Raw genomic sequence first — 16,453 nt, forward strand, 5'->3', positions numbered from 1 at the left:
CTGCGCTAAATGTACATCAGTCGCTCCTTACGCTTTTAGTTGAAAGAGGATCATACTTTCCTGGGTCAGCTACACCTGCCTTAATCTGCCCATTCCTACAATGAAGGGCTGAGTCTAACACACTTCTTTCTTTTATTTATTTGATTTTTTTGGAAGATGATATTGCTTTGAAGTCATGCACAGCTCGTGTTTCACTCTACTGATGTGTGGAGGTCTTCTCTGCTAACTTTTATGGTCCGATGGGCTTCACACTTCAAAGTGTGCATGGAGAGTGCAGGCATGTGTATCGTTCTCTTGCTCAAGAGGGCCTCTCGTCTTGTTTTGGGGATAATGTTATTCCTGTGCGTTGCTGTGGCTTGTGCCAATGTAAATTGTAATGCAATGTAATTAATGCACAGGCTGAGCTGGTAAGAGAAAGCCATATTAGAGAGGATGTATATAGAGACACTTAAAAAAACACACTCTGGAGTGCTTTTCTCTCAGAAGAAGGATGTTGAGATGCATGGGTTCTTTGTGTGTGTAGATGAGTGTATTATTTTCTGCATGCATTACTGATTATCCTGTCATAATGATATCTTGTCAATTGATTTTTGTTCACATTGCCCAGATGTTCATTATGACTTGGATTAACTCCAGAACCTCTATCACAGAAACACAATTTGTCTTCACTTGAGATGCATCAATACCATGTTTTTCAGGCAGAGTATGAGCATGAATACACATTTTTTAGTACTCACAGATACAGAGTCAGATACCATACTGATACTTAGAATTAAGTAGTTATTAGTGTAAATGAGTGCAATGTGCCTTAAAAGTTAAATGATTAATCTAGTTGATTTTAAACGATGTGCATTAGCTATCTATGCTAGCTCTGCTCCTCAATGGAAGAACGCTTCTGTACAGCTGTAAGCAAAGTTATGCTTCATTCCAATCTCTCGTTTAAAACAGCAGTCTCTGTAGCACAGTGACAGCAGGAATCGCAACTGAGGCTAACGCATCCGAGAAGCTCACTTTAAGGATTTTACATATACAGTATTTTGTTTGACTGGTTGAGCTGCAGCTGAATGTCCTCTAAAGCCAAACATGCTGCACTGTGTGATTTTAGAAATCTTGTTCTTTGGTGAGTCACGCTGTACGTTTGAACAGACCATCATGTACGGACAAAGCCTACAGTTATATTCTCACACTGAACTATACAAAAATGCTCCATCCGAAATGAAAAGCAGCTTCTGTAGGGCTGGTTGGTTGCAAACTTTGCTACACAGACAATGCAGTTGCATTTGATGCTATGCTTAATAGAATGATGCATTTATCACATCTCATCATGCACATTGTCACAGTTTTGCAACATGGTACTCATGTCAAAATGCATTGTTACACCACTAGTTTAGAAAGTTTTTGGTGTTAAAATGTACCCTACACTCCGCAGTCAAACTATGAAAACTAAGCTGCAAAAACAACCCATTTTAAAATCACTGCTTTTGTGCCGTCATGAAAAGCATATATATAGAGAGAGAGAATATCACACTTGCAATGCATTATCAGTGATATCAATATCACTAGCTATGACCAGAGGTTGGCAACATGGGGCTCTTTTACCACCCTGTTGTGGCCCAACAGCATAATAAAATATTGAGGTAAAAATAAAACAATCCTCTTTTGTGGCAAAATAAAGCTCTACTAGTCGTTCTAACACAGTTTTAACAAGAAATCGTCTTAAACTCTGGAGTTAATGTATAACTGCTAATTCACCTTTTAACTCTGATGGTTGCCATGCAGACTGCTGGTCACCATAGCAAACCAGAGAACAATCTCACTTAGCTAGTAGCTAACGAAAAGGCAAAAAGAAACATTAAAGATGAACATTGAGATTTTGGAGACAAATAGGCTTATTTGCATTTATAAGCCCTCCAGCTGATTTGCTGATGCATTTAATCTGCAGATTCTCATTCGTCAGCTTCAATTTGTTCAAATTCTCAGTTACATTCTGGCACCTCAGGCGCCATTTAAGGTGGAAAAGTCTAATGTTAAGAGGCAATTTGCAAGAAACTGTTCCACTTTTAAGAGATTTCCTGCCGGAGATGCAAAAAAGTGGCTATAGTTAAGCTAAAGCTTAGAGCACAGCCAAGTAAGTCTGTATTTTTTTTTTTTTTTTTACTGTATTGTTTTTTTCAGCCAAGATTGTAAAATGTTACTTCAAAAAATGAGCATAAAATGCTGTGGCTCTTAAGGTGGTTTGATTTTTGTTGAAAGAACTGTTCTTCAGAGTTGGGTTCACACACATTAGAAGAAAGAATTTAACAATATTGACAGAGTAGATTGATGAGCAGCAGTAAAAATGCTCATGGCAAAATTTGCAATGCCAGTATTTCATCAGAATGCTAGAGTAGTGACTGACTACTAGTTGGGATTCTTCTTAAGGTAGTAATTTCTCTGCTATACCACAACTGAGCCAGTTAACAATGTACAAACAGTTGCCGGAAAACACACTAACTGGACCTCTACCTGAATGGCTGAGCAGTGCTTCTTTCAGTAATCTCATCTCCTGCCCTGTAGTTACTTTTAGCTTGAGTTGATGGTAGTCCAGATTGTTATTGAAGGAGTGAAACAGAGAGACATATGTAAAGAACTGCTGGTCACTTGGGGTAATAATAGGCTTCAGGCTTGGTTTTGCATTTAGCATAGCAGTGTGCAAGCTGAGTTATTGTGTCCACTAGGCCTGCCTGCATTGAACCTCCGTTGGTCATGCAGAGGAGGGGTCTTGTGGTCTGTTGGTTCAGCAAGCCAGAAAAAATGCTGAAAGCTGCTGCCTCTGATAGCGTGCATGACTGTAATATTTATTAAACTCCAGAAGTGTCTGACACTCCGAGAGTAAGCACAAGTGAATGGTATGCACATATGAGCAATTTAGATGTGAAACAACATTCAGCATCATTTTTGCTGAGCAAGAGAAGCTGCTGCATGCTCACATACACACCATAGATTCATATTTTATATGGGTCTGAGTTTAAGGTTTTTGCACATAAAAAAATTAAATAAAAAAAAAAAAAATATAAATATATATAAATATATATATATATATATATTTATATATATATATATATATATATAATATATGAAAATATATATATGACACAATGAAAAGTAGTCTGTGTGCAGCTTATATAACAGTGTAAATTTATTCTTCCCTCAAAATAACTCAATATACAGCCATTAATGTCTAAACCACCGGCAACAAAAGTGAGTACACCCCTAAGAGACTACACCCCTAAATGTCCAAATTGAGCACTGCTTGTTATTTTCCCTCCAAAATGTCATGTGACTCGTTAGTGTTACTAGGTCTCAGGTATGCATAGGGAGCAGGTGTGTTCAGATTTGTAGTACAGCTCTCACACTCTCTCATACTGGTCACTGAAAGTTCCAACATGGCACCTCATGGCAAAGAACTCTGAGGATCTTAAAAGATGAATTGTTGCGCTACATGAAGATGGCCAAGGCTACAAGAAGATTGCCAACACCCTGAAACTGAGCTGCAGCACACTGGCCAAGATCATCCAGCGTTTTAAAAGAGCAGGGTCCACTCAGAACAGACCTCGTGTTGGTCGTCCAAAGAGTGCACGTGCTCAGCGTCACATCCAAATGCTGTCTTTGAAAGATAGGCGCAGGAGCACTGTTAGCATTGCTGCAGAGATTGAAGAGGTGGGGGGTCAGCCTGTCAGTGCTCAGACCATACGCCGCACACTACATCAAATTGATCTGCATGGCTGTCACCCCAGAAGGAAGCCTCTACTGAAGTCTGTACACAAGAAAGCCCACAAACAATTTGCTGAAGACATGTCAACAAAGGACATGGATTACTGGAACCATGTCCTATGGTCTGATGAGACCAAGATTAATTTGTTTGGTTCAGATGGTCTCAGGCATGTGTGGCGGCAATCAGGTGAGGTGTACAAAGATAAGTGTGTCATGCCTACAGTCAAGCATGGTGGTGGGGAATGTCATGGTCTGGGGCTGCATGAGTGCAGCAGGTGTTGGGGAGTTACATTTCATTGAGGGACACATGAACTCCAATATGTACTGTGAAATACTCCCTCTGGAAACTGGGTCGCAGGGCAGTGTTTCAGCATGATGATGATCCCAAATACACCTCTAAGATGACCACTGCTTAATTGAAGAGGCTGAGGGTAAAGGTGATGGACTGGCCAAGCATGTCTCCAGACCTAAACCCAATAGAACATCTTTGGGGCATCCTCAAGCGGAAGGTGGAGGAGCGCAAAGTCTCGAATATCCACCAGCTCTGTGACGTCGTCATGGAGGAGTGGAAAAGCATTCCATTGGCAACCTGTGAAGCTCTGGTAAACTCCATGCCCAGGAGAGTTAAGGCAGTTCTGGAAAATAATGGTGGCCACACAAAATATTGACACTTCAGGAACTGTCTCTTAGGGGTGTACTCACTTTTGTTGCCGGTGGTTTAGACATTAATGGCTGTATATTGAGTTATTTTGAGGGAAGAATAAATTTACACGGTTATATAAGCTGCACACAGACTACTTTTCATTGTGTCAAAGTATCATTTTGTCAGTGTTGTCCCATTAAAAGATATACTTAAATATCTGCAGAAATGTGAGGGGTGTACTCACTTTTGTGATACACTGTGTATATATATATATATATATATATATATATATATATATATATATATATATATGAACAGTAAACAATGTGTTTTTCTATCTTCATTTCCCCGGTTCCATCCCCCCCCCCCCCCCCCCCCCCACCATGCACCACAGAAAAAATAAAATTTAGAAATAAACAAATACATAATTTTATAAATATATATGTCAACATGACATTGAACACAACAGTAATACAGATATTATTAATCGCTGGTTAAATCAGGTCGCTGTTAGTGTCTGTTCTACATTAAGATAGTGGATAGTGTAATACATCAGGACACAAATTCTGTAAGCCATATATGAACAGTTTTTTCGGATGGAGAGGTGGTAATGGGCCTGGCCCTTAAGCACACTAAAATAATACATATAATACATTCTGTAGGGAGTGATTGAATGTGTGGTAAATAGGTAAGCAGTGGTTCCCAAATATAATAAAAATGTTTTGGACCCTCTAATAGGGAATTTGTCTGCAAGCTAGCAGTGCAATGAAAAAATGTTATATGCTTCAGTTAATTAATACTCTTAATATGTTCCAAAATGTACATATACTTCCATTAATTAATTATGTGGGAACAACAGATAATGTGGGAAACCCTCATTCTGTTATTATGCTTCTAAGCTGTCAAACTCAATTCAGCCTTTTATTAGTCACTCAAGCTCAGTGCACACTTTTCAGAAATGTGAAATCATATCTCTTCATTTTTTAGCATTTAATTAAAATTCTACATCTCTTTGGTATTTATCTTTTTAAATTGAACTGTTCCAAACATGTATCAATACGGCTGAAACTGAAAATCGATATTGTGGAGAACTTCTAAAACACTGTACTGGAAAATGTCTAAGTTGTCTATCACTGTTCAATACTCATGAGGTCTTTGGATTCTCTGAAGTGTTTGATGTCTAGTGTTAGGATCAGTTCTGGATGGAGGTCCCTCCCAGCAGAGATAGCAGGGGGCATTTTTGGTACAAAAAGCCCCAGACAGACCAGGGTCATTTATTAATTAGCTACAATGAATAAATGGATGATGTGTTTCATTTTTTCTCCACCAGCCTTAACCCTCCCTCCTCTCTCCCTCTCTAGCATTTGGAGAATAAGCTGGATGCTTTGGGCAGGTTGTTCACCAGGGTGCTGCTCTCTGAGATTTTCCCTAGCAAGTTGGCTCTGATGGCAGATGTCGACGCGTGAGTCTTGCCGCCACCTCCTTCATGCACAGTCACGTTCTCATTTTCGCGCAATTAAAAATCAGCTCATATTCTTCACACAAGGCAGCCTTCCACAATACAAGGCATGCATTAATCTTGGGTTTAGTGCCCCCTGAGGACCCACAAAAAGGGAAAGAAATGTGAAGGGCTCAGTTTGACCGCGTGGGCAGAGAACAATCGTGATGGTATGGTAACTTTGTTTCATAACTAGCCACCACATTCCTGTGTAGATGTTTTTGTGAAAGCGCAGGAGTCCTTAGATGCGATCGTCATTTTTCGTGCCATGAGCTAAATTTGTTCCGTTTAGCACATCTTCTGGTGTTGCAGGGGCCAGGGTTTATCTCATGTTCAGAAACCCATATGATTATATACCCATATGAATATTATTCATGGGTCATGAAGTCATTGACCGCATGCTCATTGTCAATGCATTAGTGAATGATGCACAGTGAAGCATATATTAAATATGCTTTCAACAATATTGGCTTTCACTTACAAGCCTGGCAGTTTTATCTTGACCCAACCTGCCCTGTCCCACATAATCAAGCAGTCATCACCAATATGCAAAGTTAACCTGATACTTTTTATAATGGCATAAATCACAGCCTATGGATAGCTGTTTTAGGTCACAGAGAAATCAAATAAAAATATAAATATGATATAAAGAATAATCAGTTGTACAAATTTAATTTAGCCTAAATAAACTTTCCGTAGTATGCTGTTCACACGCTATGTGGTGGTGATATAACAGAATTACCCTTTGTCTGTTTAATATTAAATCTCCGTAGATCATTTTACGTATAAAAAACATTTTTGGCCAGACAAATTAAATATAAATACCATTTTGCTGCACTTTCCTGAACTGATTTAATGTTTTATGTCCCGCACATCGAGCATGCCAGATTAAAAATGCAGTGAAAATGGTTTCAATGCAGTGAAAGTAGGGAGGAAAAATAAAATCAGCTGAACAACCAAGACAATTAAGAATACAAGGTAAAATCTATTCAAAGTGAACTGCCAGGACTCAAGCATGAAAAAACGCGAGCCCCACATGTTTGAAACATGGACTGAACTCAACCGGGCCTGACGTGAGCAGTCGGCTCCCATCGTGTTCAGACAGATATTTCAAGCTCTAACACACAAACACAAATATGCTATAAAGAGCTGACGAGGAGACCTGATCTAAGGTTGTGGTGTCATTCTGTAGTCATGCCCATCATAGAAACTCAGTTCTAGCTGTACATGATGTCGGCAGGTTTCTCTAAAACAAAAATGAATGGCATTTTTGAAAATCTCAGAAAATCTAAAATGCTCCAAAGCCAGTATGTTTTGTCATACAGACATTTTTCATCCAAACATCACCAGAGCCTTTAAATTGCGCGGTTGTTAGGGAGCCTAGATACAACTATTGCTACAGTCATGCTAACAGTGCTGTGCACTGAATTGGTGTGGGAGTTAAGTTGCTTTGGCAGTTGTGGTTACAATTTAAGTAGCTGGTGATGGTATAAAAGTGCTAAAGTTTAATAGTAGACTTAATTGTATGCACTGTTATTTCAGAATGCATGCATGTAGCAATATATAGCATGTAGCAAAAAATTTTGACTGTTAAACGGCTGCAGTATTCAGAGCATCCAGTGACACTCGGGGCAAGGGGTCATGTACACAGGACAAAACAAACTATATGGACAAAAGTATTGAGACAGCCACACTCATTGTCAACAGGTGGATAAAATTAACCACATAGCCTTGCAGCTGCAAAGTGGGACCAACTCCATATTGGTGCCTATGGATTTAGAATAGGATGTCATAAAAGCTCCTGTAGGTGTAATGTATAGGTGTCCCAATACTTTTGTCCATAAAGTGTATGTCGGCTTTGAGGCATTCATGTTAACCACAAGATGCAACAGAGGGGATTCTCAAAAGTGCTGTCCATTACAGAATCATAATCATGCTGCCGATTACAGAATGACCCATTTTAAAGGTAGTGATGGGCTGTGTTAGTGACATGTAAACCTTTGTCACTATACGCACTGACGTGTATGTTTGATCAGCAGAATTTTATTCTAACCTTCAGAATTAACATACCTGTTCATTTGTAATAGAAACATGAAACTCTGGCCCTCCCTCTGCCTGGCTGTCCAGTAGGACAGAATAAGTATCGTCACTGCCCTCTGTACAGGGAGGGGAGGGGTGGGAGCGAGGGACAGAAGGTCCGGGAGAGAAGGAGAGAGGAAAGGCGGATGTGGGCGAGGAAGCTGTGCTGAAGAAGTGAGTGAGTGAGCGAAGACAGCGGGGTTTGGCCGCCCGCCTCGGTCGTGCCTCCCTCACGCCTCTGGGAACGACGCTGCATATATAATCCCAGCAGGACGTGATGGGCAGGAGCTTGCTCTCTCTCACTCACTCTCTCTTGCTCTCTCTCTCCAGCTATCTTTCAATTTTCCCTGCCAACTGCCACCACTGTCAGTGGCTAACAGTGTCACTGCTGTAGATTGATTACCTCTTAACTGGGATGGATGAGCTGAAAAAGAGAGAGGCGTTTGGATGAGTGTAGTGTGAGTTACATGGGCTGTGCTACTAGGTCTGTTCTATATGATAGTTATGTAACAAACTACAAGAATTATGAATTATATCACATGACATTATTTACAGTAACACACATCCTTAAGTGTTCTGTTGCTTTTATGTTTTGTAAAGCAACAACACCTTAAATATTAATAAAATGAATTGTTTAAATATATAGATGTAATCGTCCCAGCATCAAGTAAAATATTGTTGTTACTTAGCAACCAGAGGTCAGCAGGATGATACCGGTATGGTTAAAAGACATGTGTTGTTATTAGATATAACAACATGGGTAGAACACATTTTAACCGATTAGAACTTGAGGTCGGAACCGACTGGTGGTGGTGGTGATGAGGGTACAAACAAGTTGCCTGTTTAGTGTAGTTCTGCTGTCCAGTGTGCCTCAGAGGATGATAGAATTTTGAATCTTGTTTCCTCTCAACGTTTCTGCTCTAATAAGCCACTGATGCCCTTGGCTGCAGTTTGAACATTAGGGGTTTGGGGTAGAGGGGTAGGGGTGCAACATAACTAAACTTGGCAAATCACCTACCTTTAGAATGCTAGTGGTATTAAAAAAACATCCACCAATTCTTAAAGTTTCCACATGATTGTATCTTACTAAGCATATAAACAAAGCCAATAAGAGTGCAATGATGTGAAATGCACTGTTCTAGGGAAACTTGCTGAGTCAGAATTGTTCTCACTGGTGGTAGTAGGAACCAGGCATCTGAAGCATTTAATACCTCTAAAAGCTACATTACAGGAAGGCATTACATGAAATGGTTACAAGTAGATTGTTATACGGTATTATAACAAGAAGGCCTAAAATGTTTTTTTTTTTTTTTAATTCACAGAAAAGAGATACATGGAAGATGTAGTAACCGATGGAACCTTTATTTTTCTTCAGATTTACCACTATTTTACCATTATTAACATTAAATATTAAAACTGGGAAGATCACTGGACATTTTAGGAAGTAAATAAAATGTGTTGGTAATGGAAACCAGGCATCACACTCTTTACAAGACAAAGTTTCTCTACAGTAAACCATTTCTAAATGACTAAATAAATTTTAAATAAATACATTTTATAAATAAATTTTCATCTTAACAATGGAATAATGCACAAATTTAAACAATTTGAACATTTTATTTTAAATTTGAATGATGTTTATTTTGTATGGCTGAGAAAGATGACTCTGATTTCTTCAAGCTAATTTTACCACCACTGCAAATTTGTCATGGTCATTTTTAACCCACCTGGTTTCAGTTAGCTACAACAACAGAGTATAGTGAAAATGGAAATTCAACATTATGTATTCACCCTAAACAAAGTCTTCTACAGTTTCTCTTTATCCAACCTGCCAACAGTAGCTATGAAAGAATGCACTTTTGGGTGGAGCACGAATAGATGAATTGAAATGTGGCTTCTGGGTCAGATCAGGAGGCAAGGCTGAGGATGATTCTCTGCCCAGTGTAGCTCTCCTGGCTGAATTACAGCCTGTAGATGGTGAAGCTAAAGCAGCAGGCCAAAGGGCCGGGAATCATCTTCGGCTTTGATACACAGGAGGGCTTTGGATTCTCCTTTTGGGCTGAAGTGTTTGATGTCTGGCAAAAGGATGCGTTCTGCGTGGTGGTCCTGCCCAGCAGAAACGGTGGAGCTGTTCCACACTTCTCTCCAGCTTCTGGCACCTTCTCTGTCCTGCATCGATCATTCCGTCTGAGAGAGGAAGGAGCACCCTGAGGGAGACAGGAATATATATCCGGAGAGGACATTTGAAGCTTTTGCCGCAGAAGCAAGGCACTTTTTTAAAAACAGTGTTTTCTGTAGCCTTTGCCCTTCTGACGGTGGTGAGAATAGTGGGTTCTCTACTTGTAGACCTGGATTTCAAAAGGCACAGAACTGAGCAAGAGAGATAGACTTGGAGGATGGACAAGTCTGTGCAGGCTCAAGGCCACCTTGAATCCATGCATTAGCGCATATCACAGACTTGGGGGATACTTTGCTCTGCACTACTTTACTCTCACACAATCAGATGTTGTAAAGCACCACAGTGGCTAGAACGGCAAAATACAATTTGAAAAGCAGAAGCATGGCGTGTTATACCAGCTCACTCAGGAGCTAAACTCGTGATCTCCAGACAATGAAGCAGACAGTTAAGCTGCTCTGGAGCCCACAGGAGCTGAAACATTCTCCCAAAGTTCTGATGTCTGTGCAAAGTGCAAGTTGCTTTTGATGCTAGCACCATATTTGATGAAGGAGAAGACAAGCAAATGCTTTTGTTTTTGGTCAGACTGTCCTTGTTTCTGGGACACAGCTGATCAGTCATCTTGATTTTTGCTAGGGCTAATGCTGGAGATCAGCATGATTGGTCAGGTGAGTTTATGTTTTGAACATTTACAAAAATCAAGAAGGCAAATAAAATAGTGTCACATTTTTGGTGTTCCAAAAATTGCATTTAGCATGCAGGATATCATCGGTCATACACATATATTCAAAGAAATTCATCATCATTCCAATACATTGCACAAATAAATTGTGCCTTAAAGGATAGGCAGTTGAATACTGCCAGTGTGGCTTTTTCTTGGATAATATTAGCTAAAATTGTGATATTCAATGTCATTTATCTTATTTCAGTATCATATTTGCCTAATATATCACTATCTGAATACCAGATATTTTAGTTTGTATTATTAATATTTATGAACGGATTAATGAAACTATGCTAAAAGTGTCACACATAAATCAGACATATCTTGGTTAAACTAAACTGTTTCATTCTGCTGTCTTCCACCAAATAGAACCTTATATGGTGTAGTTTTCCCAGCAACAGAAATATCAATGTTTTTTTTTTTTTACAAAAAAAATTATCATTATTATTAATATAATTGTTGTTATTCATTAAAGTTGCTAAAAATTTTATTTTTGTGTGACACCAATACTGTTATTGACTATAAAGTTTGAGTTTCCACTCAAAATATCAAGTGCAGGTTTTTCATTTTTCAGGAGATATCTGAGGCGATTTGTCATATTTTAAATGTTTCAGATTATCCAGGTAATTTAATATAAGATAAAGCCAACACGAAATGCAGTTTTTAAATGATCATTCCATTTAGAATTTATTCAAAATCTATATCACCTATGAGAAGCTGTAATTATCCCATAAACCTAATAACTGGTTGTGCCACCCTGCAGAAACAACTTCAATCAAACATTAACTTGTGATGAGTCTTTTACATGACTGTAGAAGAATTTTGGCCTCAGCTACATTGGAGGGTTCTCAAGTCCATTTTAGGTTTTGCCAGAGTATCTTAATAGGATTCAAGTCAGGACTTTGACTTCGCTACTCCAAAACTTTAATTTTGTTGCTTTTGAGCCATTCAGAGATGCACTTGACTGGACTTAAACTTTAGGTTATGAACTGACAGGCAGGCATTCTCCTTCAGGATTTTCTGATAGAGAGCAAAATTCATGCAGCAGAAGAAAAGCTGCCCCAGGCCATCACGCTACAACCTGATTCACTGTTGGTATGATATTCTTATGGTGGAATGCAGTGTTAGCTTTATGCTAAATGTAACGGGACCCATGTCTTCCAAAATGTTCCACATTTGACACTCCATCTAGAAGTTTTTTGGCAAACATGAGACAAGTCTTTGTGTTCTTTTTGGTCAACAGTGGTTTGTGCCTTGCAACTCTCCCACGGATGCCTTTTTTACCGAGGGTCTTTCTTGTACGTTGACATTAACTGAGGCACGTAGACGTGTAGTTCTTCAGATGTTCGTCTGGGCTCTTTTGTGACCTGGATGAGACGTCATTGCGTTCCTGGTGATATTTTGGTAAGCCGGCCACTCTTGGGAATGTTCACCGCTGCTCCGAGTTTTCTTCTTTATGTGAATAAAGGCTCTCATTGTGGTTTGCTGGAGTCCCAGAGACTTAGGAATGGCTTTGTAAACATTTCCAGACTGGCAGATTTCACTAACTTTATTTTGCATGTTTTTTATAATCTCTTTAGAAGGTGACAGGTTCTATTTAAGTGATGTTTAGATTCAACAGATCTGGCAGTAATCATGCCTGGGTGTGTCTAATGACACTGACCCCAAAATTGAAGTTAAAAAAAAAAAAAAAAAAAAAAAAATACAGAGAAAATGGGACTCCTTACAACCATGCAAACTGGGTAGACCACTAAAACTGTGACCATCAGATAAACAGCACTTAAAGCTTTCAGCTTTGAGAGATAGTAGAAAAATATCAAGCTCCACTGTTACTTCAGATCTGAAAAAACACAGGTGTTTCTGTCCATCCTTTCACTGTAAGAAGACTGCTCAACTCTATGAAAGGATGTAGCTGTCAAGATGCTGTTACTGAGAAAAGCAAATAGACAAAAAGAAGCTGTATTGACATGTGATTAGTAAGTGCTTTGCAATGTATCATGTTTTGAATTTCTATATCAAAATAAATCAGAAGAAGAAACAGCATGAACTTGCTGTTTCCTCTCTCTGTTTCCATCTCCTTCTCTTCCCACAAGTTCTACCTGCTCTGCTATACGTGTACCTCTCTTTGCCAGCCTAAACGTAATTACACCTCTGCATTGATTTAAAGTGATGTAAGGTGGGACGGGTGGCTGTTTCCTGCAGCTGTGAAAGGTTAATTGTGCTATTGTGTGCAGCGGGTGGAGTGACTAATTAAAATCTATTATTTCCTGTGGAAGTGAAAAGAGTCAGGCAGTAGTGCTTTCGAGATCCAGGAAACCCCGGGCTAATCACAGACTCCTCCACTCCTCTCCTCCTTCTCCCTCCCTCCATTACGCTCATTCATTCTAATGCCTGTCCCAGTGTGCAGTGTGTGAGGGTGAGCTGAAGAGGCCCCTCATCATGGACACATTCACATGCTGGAGGGTCGTCAGGGCGTCATTACACCGCTTTGACCTGTCTCCTCCCCTGTAGGCTGTGAGGACTTTAGGCATTCACAGCTGCACAGATGGTTACGTTGACTGACAACAAAGCTGCTACTTAGTGTATGAGCTCATTTACTTCACTGGTACCTGCTACTCTGGCCTGTTGGTCTACTATGGAAAAATATCAGTTTGGCGTAGATAGTAGAATATAAGGTTTATATTCAATTATTTTATATTGTATTTAAAAAAACTCTTCTTAGATTAGTTTATCTTCTAATGCATAAAGTAATTCTTATTTTGACCTATTTTTAATAAGCGTATGTTGTCAAAACTGCAGCTGTTGTGCAACCCTGTTCAAGCTGGATTAGTTTTACTTGAGGAGGTACAATAATGTGTGATTACCTAATACAAGATCCATGATTTTAATCCAGTGTAAGTCCTCTAAAAAGGAAGCAATTTTGAAGTCTTTTAAGAGACACTCTGGCCAAAATGAAAAATGTAACCATCACTCCATCTGTTTAAACATACCGCAGTAGTCTCGGGAGTGCGATTTTTTTCAGTTTGAAATCTAGGAAAACCACCTTCTGATGTATCTTAAAGGTAGGAGCTAAACTGCTTTTTGAGGACTTTTGAGAGGTGGCTGTTTTGAATTGTTTTGATTAGCTGGTGAAAGCAGATGGTAGGAAGACTGCTAACGTTAGTGCTAGGAAGCCTAACATCTTATTACAGCCTTATAACTCCATATTATAGCCTGTTGGGAGGACATGGGCTGCATCCTCCATAGCTCTGCCTTTTTCTTTCAAGGCCAGAAAGAGCATTGGTGTAAAGCAGTGGTGCATTTTTATTTAGGTGTCTGGAGCTGCGTTAGAGCAAATATGGACTGTCTGGGAGTCCCTGAGAACAGGTTTAAGAAGGTCTGTACACGCAAGGTAGGGTAAAATTAGCAAGGTGTAGGGGCCATTCATCAGTTTGGCTTCTTTTCTCTGACTGAAATTGAAAAAAATGATGTCTCTGATGTCCATTTTGTGCTGACCAAAGATGGAACCATGGTTTTCTTCATGTTTTTTTTCAACGGCCAAGGTAACACTAATGCTATTGTGGTTGTGTTTGTAAGTCTATGGATCAGTACTTAGGCTAGCAGTCAGGATTAATTGACACTACAGGGATTCCCAATATATGTGTGATGTATTTGTATAATGCGTGCTGGGTGCTGTAATGAGAGAACATTGATGGATGAAAACATGGCAAGCATTATAAAATTGTGAATTCTGTCAAACCAATGAGCATGCCGGATATTGTGCTATGTAACAGAATGCGGCATAATAGCAAATAACTAATTTTGTGCTTAGGCCAGAATGCCACTTTAATACAGTTGCAACATTTTGTTGAAGTCCAGTGTCGTCTTTTCTGTCTCTGTTCCACTGCTTTGCTTGCTGTGAGCTGCCTGGTTGTTATTATTGAGTTTAGCCCTTGTTTGTTTAATGCTGGCACACACCTTTGGCTTTGGCATTTCAATCCAGGCTATCAGTAGTAATATGGGGAAATTACACAGACACTTGCCCACACAAATCATCCACTCCCTTACAAAGTACATTACAGAACCTTATAAAACTAATTAAGCTCAACTAGTGCTTTGATTTCTGCAGCCATGGCATTTACGCAGATTTATTTCTTGTGACCATAGCTTAAAGTCCCTGGTGTTGAGGGGGAAGCAGATAGGTGTGAAGCAGATAGGTGTGAAGCAGCCTGTAGGACTATGTGTCCTCCTCTGTGCCTCCTTGCCGTAAGCCAGGGGGCACTGGGACAGATGCTGCATCTGATAGCCAGATTGGATCAGCTGGTAGAGCCCTGTATCTATGTTTGCAGGGCCTTGCCATCGCACAAACTGAGTTAATATTAGCACTTACACTGCTCGCTCTCCCTCCTCTGAGTCGCCTGTTTCAATCTACATTACTCTCCAGAGGAACACCCCCCCCCCGCCCTCTCCTTCCCACCCCCTCACCCCAACTCCTCCTCATTTGCTCACGGGCTCATGGGCCACCGAGCTATTCCTTTACCTGGAGACTACACCCACTCTTTCAGAATCCTCCCAGCTCTCTGTGGCTGCACTAGAGACACTCCAACTGTAAATAGGACTAAGCTAACATTGAGAGAGGCTCGGAGACCCGTTTCGTCTAAAGTGCATAATGGTGCTGGGTTGTTCTCTAGTTTGGCTTTAAAGGGATTATTTCATGGAAACATAACGTGCCTTATGTTTGATGTAGTATATAAACATGGCTTAAATTTTGCAAAAACAGCCTGTGTTGAATTCATTGTTGTTGTAATGTTGCAAAAAACAACTAATTTACATACAGTATATCCACCACTTCAGCCTACAGAACGTTAGCCTACCTATATATGTTAGTTACAAGCGTCTTATAATTCTGTAATTCTTTTTGCATGAAGTACAGTACAGATCATCCAATCAGCACAGAGGTCAACAGAGCCGATCAGAGATCATTTACATATATATTTGCATGTGTCTACTGAAACTGCACAATGTAAGATTTAAGGATTTGGAGAACTCTCTTGTGTAAGAGTGTAATTGTACACAACCTGTTCAAGAACATTTTGCAACATCGCTTACAGGTGCAAGTAGATGATTCCCTTCCCCAAGCAGATGACTGTGGTGGACTCTTTCACTGAAATGTTGTATTTGCCAGAAATATCCAGCGGTTATTTCTCCTGGTACAGTAATTTATTGTTCTGGTTCACATCAAAGTAGTGAATCTTTATGATTGCAAGTGTGTTGAAAGAGTATTCAAAGAGAGCTTGAAGGGTGTTTCTTCTGAGGATGCAAGTGAATTATCTACTATTGTCATAATCATTAATGTACTGTTTGCGTATGAGATCTTTGAGGGACACCTTCTTTTGTATCTGTATGTGTGATGTTAATACGTAGAAATACATGATGTGGTCTGAAAAACAATCTGACGCCTCTGGTTTTGTAATTGATTATTTTGACTCACTGCAGCTGACATACCATATTTCAGTGTATTTTTTCTCCTGACTCCAGAAGTAATGCTTCTTCTTTCAATTTTATCAAAATAGATTGCACAGTGCTATTTCAGAATCTATT

General features: G+C 39.6%; 1 protein-coding gene across 1 annotated transcript in view; it reads left to right on the plus strand.

Moving 5' to 3' along the window:
* The window catches only part of dph1 (diphthamide biosynthesis 1), a 110,365-nt gene that overhangs the window by 78,571 nt on the left and 15,341 nt on the right, over positions 1–16,453 (plus strand). The window contains exon 9 of the mRNA XM_017694913.2: positions 5,758–5,858. Coding sequence (XP_017550402.1) covers positions 5,758–5,858 — 101 coding nt within the window. The remainder of the gene's footprint in view (positions 1–5,757; positions 5,859–16,453) is intronic.

This window comes from Pygocentrus nattereri, chromosome 17, assembly GCF_015220715.1.
Source record: "Pygocentrus nattereri isolate fPygNat1 chromosome 17, fPygNat1.pri, whole genome shotgun sequence".
Classification (NCBI taxonomy): domain Eukaryota; kingdom Metazoa; phylum Chordata; class Actinopteri; order Characiformes; family Serrasalmidae; genus Pygocentrus; species Pygocentrus nattereri.